Below are 27,953 nucleotides of genomic sequence, written 5' to 3'. Positions count from 1 at the left end.
TTTATCCCTGACCTGTTTGGTGTGTTCCTTGGCCTTCATACTGTTTGTTCATTACGGTTCTCTTACAAACCTCTGGGGCTTCACAGGACAGCTGCATTTATACTCAGATTAAATTATACACAGGTGGACTCTATTTACTAATTAGGTGACTTCTGAAGGCAATTGGTTCCATTAGATTTGCGTTAGGGAAATTAGCGTAAAGGGGGGCTGAAAACAAATGCATGCCACACATTTCAGATATTTAATAAAAAAAAAAAAAAAAAAAAAAAAAAAACACATTTATCATTTTCCTTTACAATCATGTGCCACTTTGTGTTGGTCTGTCACATAAAATCCTAATAAAATACATGTTTTTGGTTGCAACATGACATGTGGAAAAGTTCAAGGGGTATAAATACTTTTCCAAGGCACTGTATTATGTGAGGTTTACTTAACTCGCGAGGATACACTCTGGCTGTGCAAGGAGAGAAGCACATACAGCAGGTATGCCTGTCTCTACCTTCTGCAGCCCATTCACAGAAGCCTTTGTATTTTCTGAATGAGTTCACAAAATACAAAGGCTTCTGTGAATGGACAGAAAGAGGGGAAGGGCAGTCATAACAGTTTCGGTGACTCTGCTCTTGAAGGAACCAAGACCAGAGAAAGCAGCATCAGAGCCTATCAGATGTTACTAGAGGCAAGTCTACAAGGCGGCAGGCACCTCATTAGACCTGACTCATGGTATTGCTGCAGTTTTTACAAAGTAGCTGAATTCCTGGAATTCAGCTTTAAATAACCACTTGAGAAAAAGCTCCTACACTAAAAACAATTAAAAACTAAAAGTGACAAGGATAAGTTATTTCCTTTTTGCTTTCTCCAGACTTAAAGCACTCTCAAATCACCACCATCTCCCAGATTCAGCTGATCATGGGCTGTAAGAATGTTCAGAGCCTCTTCCCTGGTCTTCTGTGGGGATCTACTCCCACAGGGTGGTTACACTAAAGACTTTGGTCGGAGGCGCTAAAGATTGCTGCAAAGTTTTTGGGCAAAGGAGGGTGGGGGGTGCTTTAGTCTAGACAGGGTAAGCAAAAAGCATAACTAAAGTTAAATATTTGTTTTGGATAGAGTGCAGGTTCAAAAACCAGTCCTTTTTTGTCATCTGTTCATTTGCATAGATTTCCCCTCACCTCTTCTTCTGTAGGCAGCAGGAAGTGAGAAGAATCTCACTCATAGCTGAGATTGGAACAAGAACACCCACTGAAAGATTTCTCAATTCCAGTTACTGGGACAACTTAATTTAGAACTTTACTTCCACTCTATTGATCCTGCTGTCCATTGTCACCAGAATCTTTAGAGAGGGGTCAGACAGCAATAAGTTCCAAAAAAAAAGGTAGTGTAGACGGTTGCTGGATGCAATTTTTTTTTTTTTTATAGGTCATCAAAAAAATGTGGATAGTCCTTACTTGATTATTACTGCCGGCAGCATGATTCATATTAGGATGGCAGGGAACCTCCTGCTGTCAGGATACAATAGCGCAGCAGGATAGATTCCCCATCAACACTGTGTTAATGGGGGTGTTAATGGCTGTGGTTGAAGGGAATAAAATTGCTTTAGGCTGGGTTCACACATGTGTGGTGCGAATTGAAGCTCCGTTTTCACAGTTAATTGACAAAGTAGTAGTTCAGCGTTTCACATCAATTTTTGGTCGGGTCAGCGTTTCACATCAATTTTTGGTCGGGTCAGCGTTTCACATCAATTTTTGGTCGGGTCAGCGTTTCACATCAATTTTTGGTCGGGTCAGCGTTTCACATCAATTTTTGGTCGGGTCAGCGTCCACCCACCAGCGTCGGGTCAGGGTCCACCCACCAGCGTCGGGTCAGGGTCCACCCACCAGCGTCGGGTCAGGGTCCACCCACCAGCGTCGGGTCAGGGTCCACCCACCAGCGTCGGGTCAGGGTCCACCCACCAGCGTCGGGTCAGGGTCCACCCACCAGCGTCGGGTCAGGGTCCACCCACCAGCGTCGGGTCAGGGTCCACCCACCAGCGTCGGGTCAGGGTCCAAACACCAGCGTCGGGTCAGGGTCCAAACACCAGCGTCGGGTCAGGGTCCAAACACCAGCGTCGGGTCAGGGTCCAAACACCAGCGTCGGGTCAGGGTCCAAACACCAGCGTCGGGTCAGGGTCCAAACACCAGCGTCGGGTCAGGGTCCAAACACCAGCGTCGGGTCAGGGTCCAAACACCAGCGTCGGGTCAGGGTCCAAACACCAGCGTCGGGTCAGGTTTACATCCAGGTCAGGATTTTATCCTGTTCACAACGGAATGTATCTGTGAATCAGATGCGTACCCATAAAAGATGTGCTTGCAATTCGCACTGCAAGGCCCAGAAAACACACACTTTTGGGCAATGCGGAGTGCGAATGCAACGCATATATGTGAACCAGCCTCATTCAAATGGACTAATTTTAAAATATCATGCAAATTGGATGCGGTATAAGCCAAATCCAATTCGCATAGGTGTGAACCCAGCCTTAAGGTCAAATTCACCTTTTGAAACAAAAAAAAAATGTACTTTTTTCCTGCAGATGAGAAAAACATGCATTTAATTTTTTTATTTTTTTTAAGGAGCCTGCAAAGCATTGCACCTGCAATCAGATTGCAGTTGCAATCTCAGGCTCCTGCAGACTCCCCAGATAGGGGTCTTATGCATACCTCTCTTATGGACAAGCAGTTACCTAAGAGTAGGAAGAACTACCCGAGCACTCACCAGTGACCTCATCAGGACAGGACTTACCATTGGGCTTGACTGGGCTCAAGCCTATGGGATCCTCCCAATAGGGGGCCCCGCCAAGATACATAGCCGAGTGTACTCAGCTCAGCTCCACTCACAGTCACGCCCAGTCCTGCCCTATGATGGACATAGCACAGGGACTGTGCGTGACTGTGAGCCGAGCCAAGTACACTCGGCTACTCTTGGGACTGCGAGAGGACCCGAGAGCCGCCAAGAGGACCCGAGAGCCGTCAAGATACAGAGGACTCTGTATCTTGGGGGCGCCATTTTTAAACTTCAAGACTGCAATAAAAAGGCTGCAAATGACACTGGGGCAAGGCTGCAAATGACAAGGCTACACTGACAAGGTTGCAAATGACACTGACAAGGCTGCAGATGGATGGGCAAGGCTGCAGATGGACACTGATAAGGCTGCATTGATGGGCATTTAAATGTATGTTTTTTTCCTTAAACTTCCCTCCTCAACTTGGGGTGCGTGTTATATGCGGGTGCGTGTTATACGCCTATAAATATGGTAATGTATAGAAGGTAGGGCCCGTAAGAGACTCAAGCCCAGGGGCCCCCACCACCCCAAGTCCTGCCCTGGACCTCATAGTTCATTGACAACTACAAGCCATTGGGTGTAATGGCTGATGGTACTTGTAGTTTGATTCAAAATAGATTGCGATAGCAAGTGGGAGGGGGCAGGGCATCAGGGGGTGGGGGGGGGGTGCAGCCTAAAGCTGGCCATAAATTATACAAATTTCCCTTAGATTTACCTTCAACTATATATAGTGCAAGGGTCTGTCTGACTGGATACACATTGAAAGTGTTTAGGTTTGACCTCCTATTACATGATTTTTGGTAAATCTACAAGAAAATTGTATGTCAGATTTTTCACTTGGAGCTCTTTGACATATTAAACAGCAAAAATGAAAAAAAATAAAAAAAAAAGCTTTAGATAACCTTTAGAGCACATAGTTGGTCCATCCAGACACAGAAAATCAATTGCAGTCAATGTAACTCCATCAAAATGATAATTATACCCACCCAACAAGAATTCTAGAGCAACATATTCTATAGAAAAGATAACTTTATCATCCTTAAATTTTATGTTTTAAACATACATTATATACAAGCTTCAATGAAGGTGTCCCTTTTACACAGTTCTCTTTGACAAATCCTTGTTTTGTTAGTGTGAACATCACAAGTGTGAGAGAGAGAGAACTTCACAAAAAGCCGTTCAAAATGTAGATCAGCAAAAAAACAACTGGCCAGGTAAGTCACTTTGATGTCACACCCCCCTTGATATTTTCTTACCGTTCGAAAAGCACAAAATTTTTTCGTAATCTTGGGGTCCTTGGGTTCAGGAAAACTAAAAAGTTGCGAAAACCGCCAGCGACCGTTCCGGATCTGCGTTTTATTGACAAAATGGCAAAGACACCCCCAGGTAGTATAATTAAAAAGGTCCAGCCAGCATTAGAGTACTGCAAGAGACTCGAGAACACACACCACTAGAATAAGTTTAGTTGCAAAGTGCAGAAGTCCAAAGAAGCCTTATTTATTAATCTCTTGCGCAGCACAAACCTGCTCTGTACTTAACAGTAGGGACTTGCATCATATAACAGACATATCAGAAAAGAAAATAAAAAATAAAAATAAAGAGGGTTGAGGAAACAACCAAAGGTCTTTTTTTTTTCCACTAGAATTCAATACCATATAGCTTTTTTTTCTGTACTTTGGTGGGAAACAAAGAAATTTAAAGACTTTCATGGAAAAACAAAAAAAAAAAAAACAAAGTCCTTAATGTTGGGTTCAACCGATTTCTTTTTTTTTACAATCCGAAAAGACCCTGTAGATAAACCGGCTGCGTAGTTGACTGCTCTTCCGGGCCAGTCCAGATGTGGAAAGCACAATCGATATGGAACACACAAGCCTTAAAGCCCAGAAAATGTCACTCTGTTAAATAGTTAAAATTGGAGGCTTTAAGAAAACTGCCTTTACTAGAATTAAATGTACATTAACATGATTCAACCCTGATACAAAAGCAGAGAGAAAAAAAAAAAAAAGAAAAAAAAAAAAAAAAAAAAAAAAAAGAACAGCATACACCAGACGATACATAAGAGTCCTTTGAGGTCTGGCACAAGTGGTTTGGAAATGCCCATAAGGAGACCTATTTATAATAAACACATCATTGGGTTAAAGTGTACCTGTCACTTAAAAAAAAAAAAAAAAATGGAAGAGACAATGTGTCAAGCATAACCCCTTTTTTTAAGTTGTAAGATTTTAAACCATTCTTTGTCACATTCTACATAAATAAAACATGGCTTTAGTCACTAGATTTACACATATCTAGTAACTAGATGTGACATTTTTAGTCACTTGATACAGGAATAAAACCAATAACTCACTTAGGGTGGATTACATATGATATAAATACATTAAAAATTACTTCTACCAACATCACTGCCGATTATAACCTGCTTTAGGTATTACAAACACCCAAAATGAGAGTTTCCTTAAAGTAGACCACCTGAGAAGAGAAGTTCCACTGATTGCTCTCCTCTCCCCGTGCTGGAACTGTGAAAAGGTACCAGCCCCCCACATCCGTTCTGCTCGCCTAGATGAGAAGAGAAGATCGACCCACCCCAAATCCTCACCTGCAACCTCATGGTACACATCAAAAGTTCCAGGAGGCTGCGGAACCATTGAGAAAGCCCATCCCTGCTCACCCCAGAGGAAAGCTGGCTGTGTAACACCAGGAAGCTCAGCCGGCTTCCCACAAGCAAGATGGTGGGACCGGTGACATGAAGAGAAGAACCAGCCCAGGTGATGACAGAGTTGGATCCCTGGGCTGGTAAGTGTCTTTATATTAAAAGTCAGCTACATAACCTAATTTAAAAAAAAAAACAACTGAGCAGAGCTCCTCTTTGGGGGGGGGGGGGACGGAGCCAGTACCAAGTAAATCACCTAGTATAGCAAACCACCTAATTTTTCTCTGCAATGGACTGTCCATTACATTATGAGATAACCATGTACCTAGGGAGGAGACAACTGTACAGGCCTAAGCAGAGGGCATTTCTACGTGCCTAGGAAGAACATCTCTACGAGCCTGGGCAGAGGGCATTTCTATGTGCCCAGGAAGAACTATGGGCCTAGGGAGGAGACAAGTGTACAGACCTAGGCAGAGAGCATGCCTATGTGCCTAGGGAGAATGTCTCTATGGAACTAGGGCGGAGACACGTGTATAGGGCATAGGCAGAGAGCACTTCTATGTACCCAAGAAGATCATCTCTATGGACTTGAGGAGACACGTCTATGGGGCCTAGGCAGAGAGCATGTCTATGGGCCTAGGGAGAATGCCTCTATGGACCTAGAGCGGAGACACATCTATGGGGCCTACGCAGAGAGCAAGTCTATGTGCCTAGGGAGAATGCCTCTATGGACCTAGGGAGGAGACATCTATGGGGCCTAGGCAGAATGCCTCTATGGACCTAGGCAGAGAGCAAGTCTATGTGCCTAGGGAGAATGCCTCTATGGACCTAGGGAGGAGACATCTATGGGGCCTAGGCAGAATGCCTCTATGGACCTAGGCAGAGAGCAAGTCTATGTGCCTAGGGAGAATGCCTCTATGGACCTAGGGAGGAGACACATCTATGGGGCCTACGCAGAGAGCAAGTCTATGTGCCTAGGGAGAATGCCTCTATGGACTTAGGGAGGAGACATCTATGGGGCCTAGGCAGAATGGCTCTATGGACCTAGGCAGAGAGCAAGTCTATGTGCCTAGGGAGAATGCCTCTATGGACCTAGGAAGGACACACATCTATGGGGCCTAGGCAGAATGCCTCTATGGACCTAGGCAGAGAGCATGTCTATGGGCCTAGGGAGAATGCCTCTATGGACCTAGAGCGGAGACACATCTATGGGGCCTACGCAGAGAGCAAGTCTATGTGCCTAGGGAGAATGCCTCTATGGACCTAGGGAGGAGACATCTATGGGGCCTAGGCAGAATGCCTCTATGGACCTAGGCAGAGAGCAAGTCTATGTGCCTAGGGAGAATGCCTCTATGGACCTAGGGAGGAGACATCTATGGGGCCTAGGCAAAATGCCTCTATGGACCTAGGCAGAGAGCAAGTCTATGTGCCTAGGGAGAATGCCTCTATGGACCTAGGAAGGACACACATCTATGGGGCCTAGGCAGAGAGCATTTGTATGTGCCTACGAACAACAACTCTATGGGCCTAGGGAGGAGACAACTGTACAGGCCCAAATAGAGGGCATTTCTATGTGCCTAGAAAGAACTTCTCTATGGGCATAGGGGGTTAACTGTATAGGCAGCCTAGAGAGAAAGTATCTGTAGGGGCCTAGGAGGAAACATCTGTACAGACTTCAGGAAATTCTGTAAGCAAATTTCACTGCAGTGAGTAGCAGGAACTTTAAACTAAGCTACCAAACTCCATAAAATGTGACTTCAAAAAGCACCAATACCCCAGAAAAAAGGAAACAAAGCACACTTCTTAATAAGCCAATGTTTTTGACCAGATGGGTGAGATAGGCAATCACGTGTGGTCAAGCCCAAAACCGTCTCCACGGGATTATAAGCAACAGGTACACTTTAACCTTGATGTCACAGATCGTTTTTTCTTTTTTTTTTAAACAGGTAACTGCACAACCAAATATCACTACTTCTCTACCGTGACAGACTGCGGCGCTTGCAACAAAAAAAGATGCAAAGATAACCCGCTAGAGGGGCTGAAGGGATAGGAGGGTCAGATGTAAATTTTGTGAGTTCCAAGAACTTGCCCTGTTCAAGGCACATTTGTCAGAAAGACCGGAGTCCTAAAAGAGGTCCAGTGGTCTTTGGTCATGCAGTGAAGAATATACCCTGTGCCATTACATCCGCTTAAACACTAAAATTTAGTTTTGAATTGATGCCATTGAGTTAAATCACCCAGGTGTCCCATCATAAAAAGTTAATAATTTTAGTACCGCCCCAACTGTCCCTTACGTACAGTCCCTGGTTGGTTGTGTGGACCAGCTTTAATCACATTGTCGATTTGAAGGAGATATCATGGAGCTGGAGGAACAAACTGCAAAAAAAAAAAAGGGACAAGCTCTGGTGTCTTAAGGCATAAATACAGAGGGGTGATCTGACCCACTGGCACCCACCCATCACTGAATTTTTTTTTTTTTTGGTGGACTAAGCCTTTAAAAGTATAAATGGGGCGATGCTATAGACTTTCAAACAGTCATATTCTTAACAGTACATTTTTAAAACAATTCCTCATTGACCTCTGTAGCTAGAGGAGATGTAGACCAATTCAGCCTCAAAAAGTGAAGAATTGAAGTGGTTCAAGCCAGGTCTGGGTCTCTGCTCCCACCTCTTTGCCGTGCAACTGAATTTACGTTAGATTAAAAAGGCAGGTAAGATACAAAGCGACTGCTAGGAGGGAAACACGAGGGAGCTGAGCAGCTGAATTTAAACAATTGAGGTACTGCTTTCAAGTTTAACACTGAACTTCTCCACAGTATCTGTACCTACAAAGGTCAGTAAGGGCTACTGTTAAAGAACACGTAAATATTTTACTGTCCATAAGCATAGCTGCACTTTTACTTAAAGTATTTGCTACCATCAGAGATGGAATCAAAGATTTGTACATTTACAAAACACATTTCCATCCTGTTATCAAAAAAAAGCAATTCGATTTTACAAACTATACAAGCGGGGGAGGGGAGGGGGGGGGGGGGTGGGGTGTAACGCGTTGCTGTCACAGATGCTCATAAGAGTTTGGCGACACAATCAGACTGACCGCTTGATACGTAGCTGGCTAGTCCTTTATTTTTTAGGATCCTCCAAATCACCCACAATACTTGAAACAAACATGAATGTGAAAGGCCTTGGAGTCCAACAGCAACTACACATGATTCAGAATTGTAAGCCCAATTAAACACGCAAGAACAGAAGAAAGGAAACATTTAAAAAGACAATCATTTTACATGTCTGAGTTTTCTTAATTTTTTTTTTTTTTCCTCTTCAAAGTGAAACCTCAATACCATCTTTGGTACAATAAATTAAAAAAGAAAACAAAAAAAATAAAAACAAAAAAAATAAAACAAAAAGGGAAAAAATAAAATAAAAAAACAGTACTTTACTATCCACAGAGATATGAAAAGGACAGTTTAATCTTTACATTTTGCTTTTTTTTTTTTTGAAAAATTAAAAAAATTAAAATAAAAAACCCTACTGTTACAGCACATAGCACTGTAAAGTTTTAATACTGAAGCAAGGGCTTAGAAATTTTACAACCCATGAAAAGTGTGCTGGTCGCACCAAACAAAAGAAGCCGCAAGATAAAGACGGGGGGGGGGGGGGGGGAAATCAAAATTTGTAGTGTAGGGGGGGGGGGGGGGCGAGTATAAGTATAAAAAAAAAAAAAAATCAAAGATTGGACTGAACTGAAAAAAATGAAAGAAATACAAAAAAAAATTTAAAATAAAAATAAAATAAAAAGTGGTGGGGGGAGGGCAAGAAAAATGAACTTCAGCAATATGAATCCGTTAAAATAAAAAATAAAAATGCTCCTAAAATTCCTTCCTGATACAGCTAAAACCGACTGAGTACGAAGTTATAAATAAAAGACATGGGAACCTTTAGTTTTTTTTTTTTTTCTTTTTTAGAAAGCAAACTGTTAAAAGAGTTTTAGCAGCAATTCCAGTTGAGAGAGTGGAGTTAGCAGCCAAGATAATTCCAGTGAAGTGCGATAATTGCACCCTAGCAAAAGTTGGTATAAATCGGGGATGGGGGGGGAGGGGCCTGGAGAGGAGGAGGGGGGGAGGAGGAAGGGGGGGGGGGGGCAAACACAGGAGATCTGGATGAATGGTTAAGATGGCAGCGTAGGGCAAGTGGCACAGACAGTGTTTTTGCAGAATGATGTTTTGGCCTGTAAACGAGTTCACTGACGTGCAAAGAAAGTCTGGATTCGTCCTGCTTCTTTCTGAAGAAGGAAAAAGTTGGTGATAGAAATGGAAGCATTGGAAATGTCTTGAAGTCTTTGCACAGGTTAAACTTCTACCAGTGTGTCAAAAAAGCAATAAAACAAAACAAAATAAAAACAAAAAGAAAGAAAAAAATAAAGAAAAATAAAAATAAAAATAAACAGAGCAGTCCAATTTGAAGTCTGTTAAAACTGCTTCTCATGGGTCAACACACACTTCACACTCCCCTCGTAGTGATTTTTATTTTTTAATAAATAAACAATTCACATTAACAGCTACACCTTGACAACTTTTTTTTTTTTTTTTGATGGTTGTGATAAAAGCCAGCTCACCCTTTTTTTTTTTTTGTTTCCACAACCCCACCCTGCAGCCTGTCAAGCCCTCCTCCGAATTCAGTATTTTCGTTTTTGTTTTTTTGTTGTTTTTTGTTTGTTTTTTTTTTTGTTTTTCTATTATTGGTATGGCTTTAATTTTACATGAAAGAAACATCAAGAGCTTGCTGCTGTACTCTGAGGGACACAAACGCCTAACATCGCACTTTCTTCACTTTCCGTCCTGTTTCGGATATGAGGTGGTCCGACCATGCTGGATGTGTTGCTAGAGTAGGGATAATTCAGAGGCACGCTGGAGTCGTTATGCCCGCTGACTGTTCTAGTCCGAAAAGCAGAAACCCCTAAGTGTAAGTTTGAGGAGCCAAAAGGACTGCAGTCTAAGCTAGGGTGGTGTGGGTGCAATGAAGAGGAAGACTGGGGGTGTCTGTGTCCCAAGCTGAGCTCCATGGATTCGGGGATTTGCGGAGAGGAGGAGGTGATGAGCTGCCGGTGGTAGTGAGGCCGGTTGACGTGATGGTACAGCGGGTGAGGGTGATGCGGTTCGCTTCCATGAAAATGCTGCGGCTGACTGGGAGTGGGCTTGTGAGGTAAGATCTGAGGGTACGAGTCGCTGTTGGTGATGGGGACATCTCCGCCTGCCCACAGTCTTATCTGCTGCTGCGAGTGAGTCTGTCGGAAGAACAGAGACAAGAAAACAGAGGATGAGCATTACATTACGGATCACCTTGCTTCTACCAGGTACGGGAATCTATCATTTTATGTCAGGTATGCTATACAGTGCTTTGAAAAAGTATTCATACCCCTTGATATTTTATCATGTTACAAGCAAAAATGTAAATGTATTTTATTGGAATTTTATGTGATGGACCACGGGTGCTCAACCTGTGGCCCTCCAGGGGTTGCTGCACTACAAGTCCCATCATGCTTTTGGGAGGCATACTTATAACTGTCAGCCTTGCAATGCCTCGTGGGACCTGTAGTTGCTCAACAGCTGGAGGGCCACAGGTTGAGCATCCATGTGATAGACCAACACAAAGTGGCACAAAATTGTCAAGTGTAAGGAAAAGGATAAAATGGATTTCAAAATCTTCTACAAATTATGTGAAAAGTGTGGGGGCATTTGTATGGCGCCCCCCGGAGTCAATACTTTGTAGAACCACCTTTCTCTGCAATTACAGCTGCAAGTCTTTTTGGGGATGTCTCTACCAGCTTTGCACATCTAGAGAGGGACATTTCTGCCCATTCCTCTTCTTTGCAAAATAGCCCAAGTTCTGTCAGATTGGATGGAGAGCGTCTGAACAGCAATTTTCAAGTCTTGCCACAGATTCTCAATTGGATTTATGTCTACGGCCGCGTACACACGGGCGGATTGTCTGCCCAACTTAGTCCGCTGAACCGTGTTTCAGCGGACAATCCGCTCGTGTGTGGGCTTCAGCGGACTTTTTCAGCGGACAGTTTGACGGACTTTGTCTTTCGGAATTTCCGTAATTTTGTCCGTCCAAACTTGGTTTCAGCGGACAGTCCGCTCGTGTGTAGGCAAGTTGGACGGACTAAGTATGGCGCATGCTCAGAAAGGATTTACACGGCCGAAGGTTGCATTGCAGTGTATTGGACGTCGTTTTTCTAGTCCCGTCGTACGTGCTGTACACGTCATCGCGCACGCTTTCAGCGGACTGTCTGTTCATCGTGTGTGGTCAAGTCCGTTCATTCACAATTTGGACAGACTGTCTGTCAGATTGTCTGACGAACTTAGTTGGGCAGACAATCCGCCCGTGTGTACGTGGCCTTAGAGTTGACTGGGCCATTCTAACACATGAATATGCTTTGATCTAAACTATTCCATTGTAGCTCTGGCTGGATGTTTCGGGTCGTTGTCCTGCTGGAAGGTGAACCTCCACCCCGGTCTCAAGTCTTCTGCAGACTAACAGATTTTTCTTCTAAGACTGCCCTGTATTTGGCTCCATCCATCTTCCCATCAACTCTGAACAGCTTCCCTGTCCCTGCTGACGAAAAGCATCCCCACCACATGATGCTGCCACCACCATGTTTCAGTGGAGATGGTATGTTCAGGGTGATGTGCAGTATTTGTTTTCTGCCAGAAAAAAAGTCCAAAAACTTTCAGTGTTTGCTGTGTCCCCCACATTGCTTCTTGTAAACTGCAAACAGGACTTCTTATGACTTTCATTCAACAATGTCTTTCTTCTTGTCACTCTTCCATAAAGACCAGATTTGTGGAGAGCACGACTAATAGTTGTCCTGTGGACAGATTCTCCCCCCTGAGCTGTGGATCTCTGCAGCTCCTCCAGAGTTACCATGGACCTCTTGGCTGCTTCTCTGATGAATGCTCTCCTTGCCCGGCCTGTCAGTTTAGGTGGACGGCCACGTCTTGGTAGGTTTGCAGCTGTGCCATACTCCTATTTTCTAATGATGGATTGAACAGAGCATCGTGAGATGTTCAAAGCTTGGGATATTTTTTTTTATAACCTAACCCTGCTCTAAACTTCTCCACAACTTTATCCCTGACCTGTCTGGTGTGTTCATTGGCCTTCAAGATGCGGTTTGTTCACTAAGGTTCTCTAACAAATCTGTGAGGGGTTCACAGAACAGCTGTATTTATTATTATTATTGCACACAAATGGACTCTATTTACTAATAAGGAGACTTCTGAAGGCAATTGGTTCCACTAGATTTTAGTTAGGGGGTATCAGAGTAAAGGGGCTGAATACAATGCACGCCACACTTTTCACATATTAGTAAAAAAAAATTGGAAAACCATTTATCATTTTCCTTCCACTTTGTGTTGGTCTATCACATAAAATCCGAATAAAACACATTTAGGTTTGTGTTTGTAACATGACAAAATGTGAAAAATTTCAAGGGGTGTGAATACTTTCAAGACACTGTACCTGGATACAAAAACTTACTGCACAGAACATTCAACTATATGGACAAAAGTATTCAACTTTATGACCCCCCCCCCCCCCCCCCAAAAAAAAAACAGCTGAACTTCAACCACAACAGTTATTCAAAGTAAAATTGGTATCACCTTAAGCCCCGGGTTGCACTGATGCAGTGCAGAAAACCCCATGTGATTTGGACAAGAATTGCACGGCATTCTTATCCAAATCACATGCGATTCTTTGGGGTGCAATTTGAGCCCAGTCATTTTGTATGGCTCAAATCGCACCAGCACGAAAAAAGCGAATGTACTTTTGTTTTTTGCCGCACTGGAATTGGATCGCATGGGATTCACACCCATGCAATCTAATTCAGCCAATTGCACTGCATTTTGCAAAACGCCCTGGGAGTTCATTACCATTGACACCCGCAGCGGTTCACATGAACAGAATGCAATAACGAGGCAGGGCCTGAAAAGCACAGGAATCAATGGTAATCCCGCACCAGTATGAACCAGGGCTGAGAGTACTAAATTCCCATAAGACATTAAGAAGAAGAAAAAAAAAAAAAAAAGTACGGGATTTGCTTTTTTTGTGCATCATACTTGTCTAATAGATGCAGTATCGGTCCCCCGCTGGATCCACCAGAGAATAGAGCGATCAACCATCGCCGATCACTTGGTTTTACAGCTCCGTGAGCAGAGAGCTGGTGACCAGCTCTCTCTGCTCTGCCCCCATTCCAAAGCTCACTGGAGAGCTGGGCTGTGGAAGGGGCAGGAGCGGCCCAGCTCAGGCTCTCTAAGAGGCTGAGCCAAGTGACGGTCCAGGCTTGTGGGCGGATCCCAACCATATGGTCACGTTGCTTCCCAAGCCTGGACCAACTGACGTCAGCGGGCTTCGATCCGCTGTCAGCTGAAAATGAGTCACAGGGACGCAAAACAAACTGCACTCCTGTGATTCACAGGAGAAGTACAGCCAAAAAAGCTTTGGCTGTACTTCTCTGTTAATACCTGCAGTCTCGAAGACCTCACCAGGAGCCATGAAGGAGCTTCCCCTCTTTCATGCATCAATAATGGTCAGTGAGTGCATTCATGGTCCAAACGGTAAGGTGCAGTAGGGGCAGACCTAAACGCTCCAACAGAGAACTTGGTCAATACTGAATATATTATGAGCATATCATGTTTCTGAAATATATATAGAGCGTACCCCAAAAACCAGACACCTGAAGCTTCAAACACCACACCATGACTTTTTTTGTATTAAACCGTATTCTCCCTTAATGTAAAATCAACGGTACAGAAATACTGTCAAAACTAAAGCACTCACCTGTGGACTCTGCATTTCATAATCCGTGTGGGCAACTGCACTATTATAGTATCTGTTGCTGTACCGGTAATTGCGATTATCATTAGAAGAGCCACTGGATCCTCCTGCAAGCAAAGCAGAATATGCATTGGTCAAAGTGTTTCATAAAACATCACATGCCCCTTTTATTAAGAAAATGGAATTAAAGCCATCACAGAACATCTACCTGATCACTTGGGAATTGCAAAAGACAAAAAAAAAAAAAATTAAAAAAGAAAAAAATCCATAGACCAGGAGTTCCAAAGTGGGGATACGGGAACCAAAAGGCAAGTACGGGATTGGATTCTTGAAAACAGAGGAATAGACCTAATAAGGGAGATTTACTAAATCTGTTGCAGCTGTACATAATAAACAATCAGCTTCTAACTTCAGCTAAACTAAGCTTGGACAATAAAAACCAGCTGACTGGTTAACCATGCACAACTGCACCAGTCTTGGGGTGCACCAGTTTTAGTAAATCTTCCCGTATGTGTCAGTTAACATGACTAACGATGGCAGGAATTATACCTGGAGACCACGTCTGAACTACAAAAAGACAGCAGCAAAATCACAGCTAGTTAGGGGAATTTGAATTTAGTGGTTTATTCTTAGCTATCCACATGTAATGTAAAACTAAGGTTAAGAATTTCTGCCCAACCATAGTTGCTCAACCTGTGGCCCTCCAGCTGTTGCAAAACTACAAGTCCCATCATGCCTCAGCCTTTAGGAGTCACACTTGTAACGGTCAGCCTTGCAATGCCTCATGGGACTTGTAGTTAAACAGCTGGAGGGCCACAGGTTGAGCACCCATTCCCAGAAGCTACAATTAACACCAAATTCAAAAAGATGAAGTTACAATTCTTGGAATTTAATTGGAACTAAATCTGTGTGTACTTAGGCCCCTTTTTACACTGGGGCGGTGCAGGCGGCGGCGGTAAAGCATCGCTATTTTTACCAGCGCTTTACCGTTGTTTTAGCGGCGGGCTGCAGCCGCTAACGGGGCGGTTTTAACCCCCGCTAGTGGCTGATAAAGGGTTAAAACTGCCCGCAAAGTGCCGCTTTGCCAGCGGTATAGCCGCGCTGCCCCATTGATTTCAATGGGTAGGAGCAGTGAATACACCTCTCCTTTCACCGCTTCAAAGATGCGGCTAGCAGGACTTTTTTCACCGTCCTGCTAGCGCACCGCTCCAATGTGAAAGCCCTCTGGCTTCACACTGTAGTGAAAGGGGCCGTTTTTTTCAGGCACTATTTTTAGCGCCTGAAAAAACTGCCCCAGTGTGAAAAGGGCCTTAGTGTTAATTGTGGCTTCTGGGCATGGGTGCTCAACCTGTGGCCCTCCAGCTGTTGAACTACAAGTCCCATGAGGCATTGCAAGGCTGACCGTTACAAGCGTGCCTCCCAAAGGCTCAGGCATACTGGTACTTGTAGTTTCGCAACAGCTGGAGCGCCGCAGGTTGAGCACCCATGCCCAGAAGCTACAATTAACATTAAGTACACAGATGGAGCTCCAACCAAATAATTCCAAGAATTGTATGTTTTTACTTCGTTACATTGGTCAAGCATAACTATGGTATAAACCACAACTGGCTGATGTCCCTTGTGGAAAAACTGAAAACTGGACAAGACGGTAGCAGTCACACTCCCCACCTCATCCAATCTGATAATGCGCTACATTCATTCAGAAAACGGAAAGCGTTCTCTGAATGGCGCCCAATTTGAGCAGCCGACCTCCTGTATTCAAAATGCACATCAGCCACTCAGGACAAAAAACTCAGAAGCAAGTGGAGATTATTGGAGTAAAGGCATCTACGTCAGTGATTACCAGCTTCCAGGGGGCATCAGCCAGGTATGATATATAAAAAGTTACATTGGTCCAAGCTGGAACATGTGACACTAAAAAATACACACAGTGCCTGGAATTTAATCTTTAAAAGTGAGGAAGCATTTCTGTGTATGGTATATTGCAGAGACCTTGGCTATGCACAACATAGGAGCATGTCTATCAGCATTGTTGTTCCCTTTTATCGACTTCAAAATTAAAGAGCTGGTATAGGCTTTTTTTTTTTTTCTTAAAACAAGTTATACTTACCTGCTCTATGCAATGGAACTGCACAGAGCGGCACAAAACCACTTCTACTGGGGTCCTCCTCCAGCACTTTGGGCTCCTCCGCTTCTGTGTCTACCCCGATTAGCAAGCCGCTTTCTATAGGGGCAGATGTGCAGGTTCGATTCCAAGAAGAGTTGTGTGTGTCAATAGACACACATAGGCCTGGTTCAGTCCCCTGTCCCTTCCCAGGATTGAATAACAGCAGCAAGCGCTAATGGCTCACACTGCTATCAGCAAAGCCTGGGAAAGCGGGTAGAAAGGGAGACTACCTGCAGCAGGGCACAGCGCTGGATGGATGCAAAAGTCAGGAGGACGACGGGGCGAGAACAGACAGTACAAGGTTCATTACCTTAATGCAGAAAAAACATTGAAGGAAAAAAAAAAAAAAAACACCTTTACACCCCTTTCACACCAGGGCGTTTTGCAGGCGCTATAGCATTAGAAATAGCGCCTGCAATCCGCTTTAAAAAAGCTGCACCATTGTTTGTAGTGTGAAAGTCCGAGGGCTTTCACACTGGAGCGGTGCACTGGCAGGACATCAGGGAAAAGTCCTGTCAGCAGCTTCTTTGGAGCAGTGAAGGAGCAGTGAAGGAGCAGTGTGTTTACCGCTCCTCCACCTCTGCTCCCCATTGAAATCAACGGGGCAGCGCTGTAATACCGCTGGCAAAACGCCACTATTGCAGCTTATTGCCAGCGGTTTCAATCCTTTCTCGTCGCTAGCGGGGGTAAAAGCGCCCCACTAGCGGCCGAAATGTGCAGCAAAAAATAGCAGCGTTTTACCACCGACGCTATGGGCGGTGTGGTGTGAAAGGGGGTCTTAGTGTTTAGAAACACTTTAATAACTCTTTGGAGGGGGCACAATGAGGAAGAATCAGCATAGCTGCTACACAGTATTTGGTCAGTCTTATAAAATCAGACCTTTAATTAGAAAGCCAAGGAAAAAAACAAAACAAAAAAAAAAAGAAACATCAAAACAAATAAACATTCTTCTAGCTATAGCCTAGTACAGTGGTCATCAACCCTATCCCTCAGGGCCCACGCCCTGAGGACAGGGTTGATGACCACTGGCCTAGTACACACAGGCTGAATGCCGGGTGACATCAGCCGTTCAATAACAAAAAAAAAAAAAAAATGGCCGACACTCAGCTCACGTGCATCGCAGCTGGTCCAATAGCAGGCAACCGTTGGGCCAGCTACTGTCGGACAAGCATGCTTGAAAACCAGCGATCTCCGCCAGTGGCTGCGCGCGCTGACAGAAGTGTTTTGGGGGGGGGGGGGGGGGGTCACCTTCTCAGAGCACACTAGCTCACTGGGGGAGGAAATTATTGTACTAACATTGGAGTGTTAGTACAGCAACTCCGAAATGAGCTGTCAGCTTTATTTTGTTCAACCCAGCAGGTGTGTGCTAGGCTTTAGTCTGCTGGTAGGCAGACTAAAGATCTTGCTGAATTTTCCCCTTTTCGGGGCCTATCCGCTTACTAAACTTTAACAGCCAACTACTGCAGCTTGAAAATATTCCCCCGCTGATAATAAAGACGAATGCTAGATGATATTTTGTACATATTACACAGTCCAGAGTTAATTGGCTGCCAATTCATATCAAAGTCCTGAAAGTGCAGAGAACCTAAGTTGGGTAAACGTTACATTTTTATTCGTTCAACCAGCGGGAAAAAAATAAAATAAATAAAAAATGGAAACCCAGACAGGCCCCCCTCAAACACCAAACTAATGTTCTCTCCCCTGTGGCGCTATTGTATTTTAACAGCGGGGACTACCCCTCCCCATCAGAATACACAGAAGAGTGCTTGCAGCCCTTTGCTGCATGCACTGATCAAATGCTTCCCCCCCCCCCCCCAACATGACCGTTCGACAGAAACCTGTCATTAGCCTACCTTCTGTTGAACAGCCAGCAGTACACATGGACCAAAAGCCGGGCCAAGTTCCTGCTGAAGCAGCCATTTTTTAAATTTTTTTTTGCTTTACATGGTAATCAGGTTTACTCATAGCTGTGTACAGAGGAATAGCCCATAGCAACCAGAAATCGCATTGCTGCTGCCAGATCAGCCAAGAAATGTCCACTTCCTATGGGCTACTGTACTTAAGCAAACACCTTTAACTCTTATAACCCCCCCCCCCCATTAATGGTCTGTATGATTTGTTTGAGGCACTCGCTCTGTTCACACACAAAAGCAACAAAAGGAGGGAGGTAGGAATGAATGACGAATGGCCTCCCACGCAGGATTGGGGATTACACACAAAGTAAACATCCAATAAAGACGCTTTCTAGCAAAACAGGAAATAAGGAGGAAGTAACCACTGACACATTGTATTGTGTTGATGCAGGAAGCAGAAGAAAAAAAAAAATACAGGGATTTAGGAAATTGTTTTTCCTATCCAAGTGAACCTGCTGCCTCTCCTGCGTAAGGCAAAAGCTAAAAACACTAACTTAGCTGCCTTCCAAGCTTGTTTAGTTTCCCCCACCAATATGCTTAGGCCCCTTTCACACTGGGGCGGTGCGGGCGCTGGTGGTAAAATGGCGCTATTTTGGCACCGATTTACCATTGGTATTCGGCCGCTAGCGGGGTGGTTTTACCCCACTGCTAGTGACCAAGAGAGGGTTAAAACCCATCTTAAAGCGTTGCTGCAGCAGTGCTTTGCCGGCGGTATATCCGCGCTACCCCATTCATTTCAATGGGCAGGAGCGGTATATACACACCGCTCCAAAGATGCTGCTAGCAAAACTTTTTTTTTTTTTTTACTCTCCTACCAGCCTCGGGCTTTCACACTGGAGAGTGAGGAGCGGCTCTTTCAGGGCGCTTTTTTTAGTGCTGTAGCGCCTGCAAAGCTTCCCAGTGTGAAAGGGGTCTTAGCTTTAAGGAGTAAGAGAAGAACCCCCCCCCCCCCGTAAGCTCCAGGTCATCACTTGTACCCCGTTTCCCCGAAAATAAGATCTAGCGTGATTGTCAGTGATGGCTGCAATATAAGCCCTACCCCGTTTCCCCAAAAATAAGCCCTACCCTAAAAATAAGACCTACAAGGACTTTAACTAGGGCTTATTTTGGGGGGGGGGCAGGGCTTTTATTGCAGCCATCACCGACAATCACGCTAGGTCTTATTTTCGGGGAAACAGGGCTAAGGACTTTCTACCTTAGACCTCGTGAGGCCTGGTTCCTGAGCAGCCAATTACCAATCAGCGGAGCCGTCACCTATAAGGAAGGGGAGTCATAAGCTCAGCTATACCAGAAATATATGTTATTTATCTTGGCAGATTAACGAGACAGTAGGGGAGAAAGGGACTGGTGTAAGATACTAAGGAAGGCAATATCTCAATTCAGAGACAGCAAACGGAGCATTTTCACAGATACCAGCGCTTCTCCCTGAAAGGTGCAAGGTGACACTGACTCTCTGAAGCTGAACTCCAGGTTATGATTTGAATTGCAAGCTTATATTCGTCCAGCTTGGACCAAAGTACATTATGCCACCTCATTCTCGAAGGGACAGACGTGAAGCTGACAATTGCTGTAGTTCCAAGTCCTGTACTGAGTGGTTGCCCCACTTCATACTGACCATGGGGTGGCTCACACGGCACTGCCGACATTCCCACAATGCCCTGTATTTTTTTCAATAGGTATAAGGCATGATTGGACAAGGCAGGGTGGCGATATCATGATCTCCACTTTGTCCAATCAGAGAACACCTTAAAGTGGTTGTAAAGGCGAGTTTTTATTTTTAATTTTTTTTATTTATACCTACATGCATTCCTGTGTGCAGGTGAATGGTGGCGGTGAAAAGTAAAGTTAGTGAGTCTTGCGGTCAGTAGGCAGTGTAGCAGCCACACAGCACAGGACCCTGACCAAAGTATGCAATTAAGATCATAACTGCAGCTCAGCTTAATAAAAACACGTAGCAGTCCCTGCCCTCAATGAGCTTGCAATCAGAAGGTCTCCAAGACCCCTTTCACACCGAGGGCATTTTGCAGGCGCTATAGCATTAGAAATAGCGCCTGAAATCCACCCTTAAACTGCTGCTCCGTTGTCTCCAGTGTGAAAGCCATAGGGCTTTCACACTGGAGCGGTGCGCTGGCAGGACATCAGGAAAAGTCCTGCCAGTAGCTTCTTTGGAGCGGTGAAGGAGCGGTATGTGTTTACCGCTGCTCCCCATTGAAATCAATGGGGCAGCGCTGCAATACCGCGCTGCTATTGCGGCGTATTGTTGGCGGTTTTAACCCTTTCTCGGCCACTAGAGGGGGTAAAAGCGCCCTGCTAGCTGCTGAAATGCGCTGCAAATCCGACAGTAAACCGCCGCTAAAAATAGCAGCGTTTTACCGCCGACACTATGGGTGGCTTGGTGTGAAAGCCGTCTAACTCACATACTCAGACCAATTTAGAAAGGAGCCAACTAACCTACCACCAGCATGTCTGTGGAGTGTGGGAGGAAACAGGAGTCCCCGAAGGAAACCCACAAAGGCTCAGAGAGAACATGCAAACACCAGGCAGCTAGTGCCATGGTTGGGACTTGAATAGACAACCCTAGTGCTGCTAGGTGGAAGTGCTGACCACTTAGCCACTGTGCTGCCCTATGAATCCCGTATCGGAATGCCGGTATTAAGAAGCTGTAGATTCCCTGAAGCTACGAATCAGATCCAAACTTTACATTGACCATATTTCTTCTAGGCAGGGTTATCTAATAATTCTACCTAGCCCCACATCACACAATAGATTTGCTCAACTTAGTGATTTTGTTGCTAGGAACAGAGGTTTGTGTCTCAATGATTACCATCTCCGAGCAATTGTGTGTTGGCAGTGTCTGTAGCGGCACAATCAGTAGAACCTCAATGAAAGTTGGCACACCTGCAGTTAGTAGGCAGGCTGGGTACAACTCACTCTGCAGCTGGCTTCAAAAAGATCTCCAACTGCTACAAAGCTGGAAGTACCGGTCCTAGTAAATATACCTTTAATTGAAAAAGTATACATTAAAGCCCAACTCTGGGATCATTTTAAAAATCATTCCTTGCAGTGGGCCTAAACCAACTTGCTTACCTTATCCTCTGCCCCCCCCCCCCCCCCCAGCAAATGGTGCTCCTGGATGTTCCAGAGGTGGACAGACCCCCCTGGCAATAAAACTTACAATGCAAAGCTATGGACCTCGCTTTGGTCTTGATAACAGGATCCTAAAACGCTGGAGCTTGGGGGGGGGGGGGGGGGGGGGGGGGGTCTATCAACATGGAGGATCAGGTAGGGTAAATCATCTTTTATTGTCCCCCCCCCAAACCTAAATGAGCAATTAATGCTTTGTAGTGCAGGTGCAGCTCCAATGCAAGGGATTTTAGTTGACTGGGGTTGGGCTTTAAAAGGGAAGTTTGAGCACCAAAAAAAAAAACACCTTGATAATCGCCTTTATGGCTGCAGCAGAGATCATCCTGTTCTCGGTTAGTGGCAACTATTAGTGACTGTTCCCTATTCTGCCCCTCCAGCGCTCCATGGAGTGCAAGGGTGGAGAGGGGACAGGAGCAGCTGGCTCAAGTCCTCAGTGGCATACTGCAGCTGCTGATCAGGTACCCAGGTGAATCCCGACATTGTCAGGATCCTTCCAGAGCCTGGAGCGGCTCTGTGATATCACATAGTGGGATTTTACAGGTCAAAGAAGTGCAAAGGTGCTTTCTTGTGACCCAGAAAATAAATATGGCCAAAAACCCATACGTGCAATCCAGACGGACGAGAAAACTGCACAGATATTACTTGCAGAGACATGAGTTTCCATCAGTTTCACATGAGTTTTCATGTGCATTTCAGTGAGTTTTATTTATGTACGTTGACACCAGTCTTCATTCACGTCTGTTATGTGCCCTGTTCACAACAATGTTGATTTCATATTAGTTTTTTTTTTCCATGCAGAAAACTGCACACGTTGCACATTCCTGCGCAAGGAAAAAAAAATCTGCACATTGTGGTGTGAACAGGGCACATAGAAACCCATTGTTTTCTTTGAGCCCTTGCAGAAAAATGGACATCTCTGCACCATGGTGTGAAGGAGGCCTTAAGGTGCATTTCATCCCAAAAAATGAAAAGGAGTCATAGTATTACACAACTCCTCTTCATTTTAGCTTTATATTTTGTAGTATTAGCAGTTGACCACCAATTAACTGTCGATCTTCCCCCTTTAAGCAGCCAATTCAGGTGTTGAGCTGACAATGATCCATTGTTGTAATCGAACTGTATAGTTTCATCGTTGTCGGTACCTGGAAGCTCCTCCAACAAAGTCATTTATTTTATCTGGCAGTCGGATGCTTTCTCCAATGCGCATGCAGACTAATGTTGGAGGAAGCAGGTTTGCAGCCGCCCCCCCTGGACTATGAGAAGCAGCAGTTGGGAGTGTCGCTTCCAGGAACCATGTCAGGCTTGTTCATAATCTCCGTCCACTGTAAATTTTTCAGGGGCTTCTTTCCCCAAGTGGTGGACCACCACAACCTTGCTTAAAGCAGATTTACCAGTTTTTGGGCAGGATTACATTTAGGATGTCCTGACATTTTTACAAAACTAAAAAGAGACAGAAAAAACATATTGCTCATAAAAACAGCAGAGCAACACTAATCATTTGCCGTGAGGAGGAATTTGACTACAACACGTGCCTTCATCGGGACAAGCAAACTGTCTGGAGCAGTTTAAGGCCCCTTTCACACGGGAGGACCGTCCAGGTCCACCTGTCATTTTTTTAGGCAGACCTGAACGGATGCAGGTCTATCGAGCGACAGATGTCAGCGGTGACATCTGCTGAACTCAGACGGATGGAAACCCTATTTTCCATCCGTCTGGTGAATCAGATGAAAACGGACAGGCGGTCCGTTTTCATCAAACTCCCATAGAGGAGAGCAGAGCTCGTCAGATCTGTCTCTGCACAGTGAGCGTAGACGGACTTGTCAGCGGAGATCAACGGAGCGACCCCCGCTGAGCAAAGCGAAGTCCGTACACGGAGACGCCCGTGTGAAAGGGGCCCAATTCTGGTCAGGTTTAAATAAATTTTGCTCTTTCTGTAACCATCAGCTACAAAGCACCGAGGGGTTCATTTACTAAATCTGGATAGTGCAAAATCTGGGGCAGCTGTGCCTGGTAGCCAATCAGCTTCCAGGTTTTGTTGTCATAGCTTACTTGAACAAGCTGAAGTTAGAAGCCGATTGGCTACCATGCACAGATGGTCAGAGATTTTGCACTCTCCAGCTTTGATAAATCAACCCCAGAGCGTAGCAATCAATCTCTCTCTGCTCCTTCACAGTAAAGCGCCTTTCACCTGCGGCGGGTTCTGTTCTGATCTGCAGAGCGGACATGGATGGAGTCCACTCTGCTCTATGGGAGTAAATGGACTGTTCGTTTATACCCAATAAAAAAAATATATATTTTTTTTAGTGGACTGGATCAGACATGTTGGAAGGCAGACAAGTCCATATACCACAGAAATGCATTAACCTTCCGATCAAACCCGCCTGAAAAAACTGATAAGCGGACCAGATTGGATCGCCCATGTCAAAGGGGCCTAAGAATGCAAGTGTGAGGTGTTCAAAAAAAGCTCTGCCTGTGCCTTAGTCTGGTTTCAGGGGGAAAAAAAAAAAAAAAAAAAAAAAGTGATACGAGAGGACAGAAGAGCATACAAAAAGCATAACCCACTGCACTAAGATAAATAGGTGTATTTAGAGCCCTAGGCCTTGTTTACACTTTTTGCCCCCTGAAGAGCTATCTACATTCAGATGGCCCTTCAAAGAGCATTTGACATGTGAGGAGTATTGCCTCCTCACTGCCTTTTAACACCCGAAATGCCACAATCGCGTGCATTATGTGCGGTTACAGTGCAGCCCTAATCACTTGAATGTATCGCATTCGGTGTGTGGTAGTACCCAGCGAGAGCAATGGGTTATAATTTCTGCCGCAGCATATGCTCACCCCAGGCTGCCGCTTACTCAGCAGAAGGGGAAGTGGTTGAAGGGTGCTAAGAACGCAAATACAAACAATGGATGGATACAAGTGTTAAGCCAATACTACTCTCTCAGGTAATCACCAGTAGGCTGTTCCTTCAGGGTCATATGATCTGGAAGCAGGGAGACACGCAATTTAGTTCTTAAAACAATTCTTCAATATCCCTAACCACCATTCTCAATACTTTAAAGCAAGTCTGAATGTTCAAGGACCACTGTAAAAGCTGGTTAATGTGCTCTCATGTGCAGTCATGAAGCCCCTTGCTCACAGAGCTTTGCTCCTTTTCAAAGTGCTAACAGAGGAAGCAAAAAAAAAAAAAAAACCCCCACTACCAGCATCTCAACATACGGGCGGAAAAAAAGAATACACTCGTTCCTGCCCTGAGGTCATCTTTTATTCGTCATCTGTTGCATATGACCGCGCTCACCTGAGCTGGACACAGAACTGGTTGTACTGGTTGAGTGACTATGGTCCATTGCAGGGCTTGTAGAGTTACTGTTACTTGTGTTTGTCCCTTCATCCGTCGTTTTCTTGAAGAAATTGTGCTGGAGAGCATAGAAAGGGGTAATTCTAGTTTTGGGGTCATAATCCAACATCCGCAGAATTAAATCTTTAAATTTGAGATAGTCGGATGGAGAATGTCCCTGTTCACCGGCCCGGCGCCCTCCAGGGCCACCAGTCTCCACGCCCAGAACTTCATGAAGTCTCCGAGTACCCGGTACTTTGTAGTCCTAAATGGAGAGGATACAATGAACAAACGTCAGTGGAAGCTACACGATCAAAAGCGCACACCAGTCTGCCTGGCACTGTGCTTTCTCTGCTAGTAAGGTAACCAGTTACTGCCAAAAAGAAGAAAAAAAAAAACCTGGGTTCCTGTAAATCCAACTGGGCCTTCAAAGGCCACATGTGCCTAAAATGAAAATGTTCAATACACCACAGGTCCCATAAAGAATGCAATCCAGTTTTAGGAAGGTGCACATTTGCATTCCTGCCAACCATCATGCAAGGTGGTGCCACGTGTACTGACAATATAAGTTTTGCTGGAAGCTCTGTGACCAAGCTGTCACCAACAGCTGGCAGTCACACACTGAAAATCAGGAACCAGTGGGAAGGGGTTCCCGATCATGCGATGGCATTATAAATCTGTGTGTTTAAAAGGACTGCTACTCACTAATGGTCTTTACAAGTTGAAATTGAATCTGCTTATATTGCCTTCCCTTGTTTCAGCCCCCTCTAATATAAGATCAAGCAAAGTCACCACTAGAGGTCTGTGCTACCCTATACAATGCAGGCAGGTAATTTATGGTGGGAGTGGCTGACAGTGCCTTACATAGCTTTCTGAAAACCAGAAGCTCTGGTAATGCCCACAGTTGCTGCCGAGTCCCATGACTGAAAGGACTTAAGAGTTGTTCAAGGACAGTCAGCCGGGGGAAGAAAGGGCTATGAAGCTGAAATGAGGCGAGCTCCAACTTCAGTTCATAATGCACATTGCGAGAAGCTCAGTGTGCGGAGACAATAGATTAACCCATTTCAGTCCAGGAGAGGAGTCTGTACAACTGGGCAAGAGAGGGAATGCAAAGCTGGAGCTCAGCTTTAACTTTCACAATCTAACAATTTCCTGAATCGCAGGACAAGCTAGTAAAATTATTCAAAATTCACACACAGTGGCACTTGGACAACAATTACTAATAATTTTACATTGCTCCGTTGCAAAAATGTGGTAAAAATGCATATGGATTTTTCCCGCGTTGTCAGTGCATTTTGCACTTCTTTTTTAAAGGATTTGACAGAAGAAATGCAGCGAAAAAAACCACGGGTGTGTTTGCCACATTCTCTATTCATTTCAATGTAAAGGTGCGTTTTTGGTGCCTTTTTTTTTGCTGCACCAAACAGCCACCAGAAAGGCAGCTTGAAGGACTTTGAAAAACAAAAAACACAGGATATAATGGTCATGTGTTTTTCTTTTAAATAAAAAACTGATCAGTGTGAGGGCAGCCTAAACAATAACAATTAGTTTATAGGCAAAACAAAATTAATTTTGGAGCAACAAAAAAGCAAACACTGGTAGTAATCCCGTGTAGAAGAACACCATCTGATTTTTCTTGTATTGTTGAAAAAATTTCACCAGCCAACATTCTTGATAAATAATTGCATCATACAAACTACAGCTTCACAAAAAATTATATTTTATTATGAAAGCAAAAGACAAAAAAAATAAATAAAAATCGCAAACATACCTTTTTGATATCTTTATTTTTCTTTACAGTCCATGAACCTTCAGGAAGTTTGTCAAAGTATTTCCTTGCTTTTGGGGCCTGATCCAACATGTGGGTTGGGGGAGTTCCGAGGACCTCCACTATCTTGTTCATCTGGTCCACCTGCGGTCATAAGTAAACAGATTAGAATATTTCTTGCATAAAAAGGTATCTCAGGTTTAGCGAGATTTTCCTTACACTTCCTGTCCTGGGGACAAGTCTGAAAAGGTATCACTGGACTGGAAAGAGGTGGGAATCTCAGGTAGGACAGAGGTACAAGTAAAAACCTGACCCTTCTTTCAGGAAAGCACACTGAACTGTGGCCATCACAGGGGAGGTTGGGTAAGGTCAGGGGAGTACTTGTTCTTGAAAGTGGTTCTAAAATGCAGAAGTTGTTTTTTTTTACCTTCATGCATGAAGATAAAGAAAACTGTGTGCAACAGCCCCCCTAATACTTACCTGAGCCCCATCTCTATTCAGCCATGTTGCATGAGAGACTCGGCTGGCCAGGACTCTCCCTCCTGATTGCCCGAGACACACAGTGGGCGGGACTGGCTCATGCTGCTGTCAAAGTCAGTAAGCCAATGAGGAGAAAGGGGGCGGGTGCCCCATAGCAAGCTGCTTGCTGTGGGGGCACTCGGCAGGGGCCAAGGAGGAGGATCAGGGCTGCTCTGCAAAACCACTGCACAGAGCAGGTAAAAATAACACACACACACAGACTTCAGTATCACTTTTGTAAACAAGGAGGAATCCACTTCCAAATAAAATAAACTCCCATTTTTCACATTCATGTGAAATGTTCAAACTACTAAAATTAAAAAAAGACTTTTGTTGCTCAGAATAATAGTAACATGTACCAATGTTGCACAGGTCTCTATGCATCTCTCTAGTAGGAGCAGTCACAGATCACATTGCTTCACAGCAACCAGACTGAAGCATTCACTTTCCAATGGTCCTTGGCTACAAAAGAGGTCAATATGTTTGGCTATAACAGTGATGGCGAACCTTGGCACCCCACGTTTTGGAACTAAATTTCCCACGATGATCATGCACTCTGCAGAGTAGTTGAGCATCATGGGAAATGTAGTTCCAAAACATCTGGGGTGCCAAGGTTCGCCATCACTGGGCTATGATATATAAATGCGATGCATACTAGCTCATTATGCCTTTGTCCCGTTTTAGTTTTTTTGACAAGGTTTACAACCTCTAAGTTTCCAGCAAAGTTTTCACCATGTCCTTCTCTCCTTAAGTGGATGAAAACCCCACTCATCCTTTGTAAACTACTGCCATAGTAGTTATCTATAAGGATA

The 27,953-nt window shown here is 44.6% G+C and overlaps 1 protein-coding gene and 1 long non-coding RNA gene across 4 annotated transcripts in view; both read right to left on the bottom strand.

Moving 5' to 3' along the window:
- Positions 1-3,823: 3,823 nt before the first annotated feature.
- On the bottom strand, positions 3,824-9,139 carry LOC143933558 (uncharacterized). The gene is made up of 2 exons (XR_013263125.1): positions 6,773-9,139; positions 3,824-6,725 (listed from the first exon to the last, which is right to left on the bottom strand). It is a non-coding gene; the product is annotated as an uncharacterized LOC143933558 (long non-coding RNA).
- An 833-nt stretch (positions 9,140-9,972) lies between these two features.
- LOC143933557 (dual specificity tyrosine-phosphorylation-regulated kinase 1B-like) overlaps positions 9,973-27,953 on the bottom strand; it is a 100,692-nt gene continuing 82,711 nt past the window's right edge. For all 3 annotated transcript variants that reach the window (XM_077456492.1, XM_077456491.1, XM_077456493.1), the window contains exons 8-11: positions 26,626-26,766; positions 24,816-25,119; positions 14,300-14,403; positions 9,973-10,745 (exon numbers count right to left, since the gene is read on the bottom strand). In XM_077456492.1, coding sequence (XP_077312618.1) covers positions 10,233-10,745; positions 14,300-14,403; positions 24,816-25,119; positions 26,626-26,766 — 1,062 coding nt within the window. In that variant the 3' untranslated portion in view covers positions 9,973-10,232. The remainder of the gene's footprint in view (positions 10,746-14,299; positions 14,404-24,815; positions 25,120-26,625; positions 26,767-27,953) is intronic.

Source organism: Lithobates pipiens, unplaced genomic scaffold (genome assembly GCF_037356315.1).
Source record: "Lithobates pipiens isolate NorthernLeopardFrog02 unplaced genomic scaffold, aLitPip1_a1.2 Scaffold_27, whole genome shotgun sequence".
Taxonomy (NCBI): domain Eukaryota; kingdom Metazoa; phylum Chordata; class Amphibia; order Anura; family Ranidae; genus Lithobates; species Lithobates pipiens.
This window is presented reverse-complemented; position numbering and strand designations above follow the sequence as displayed.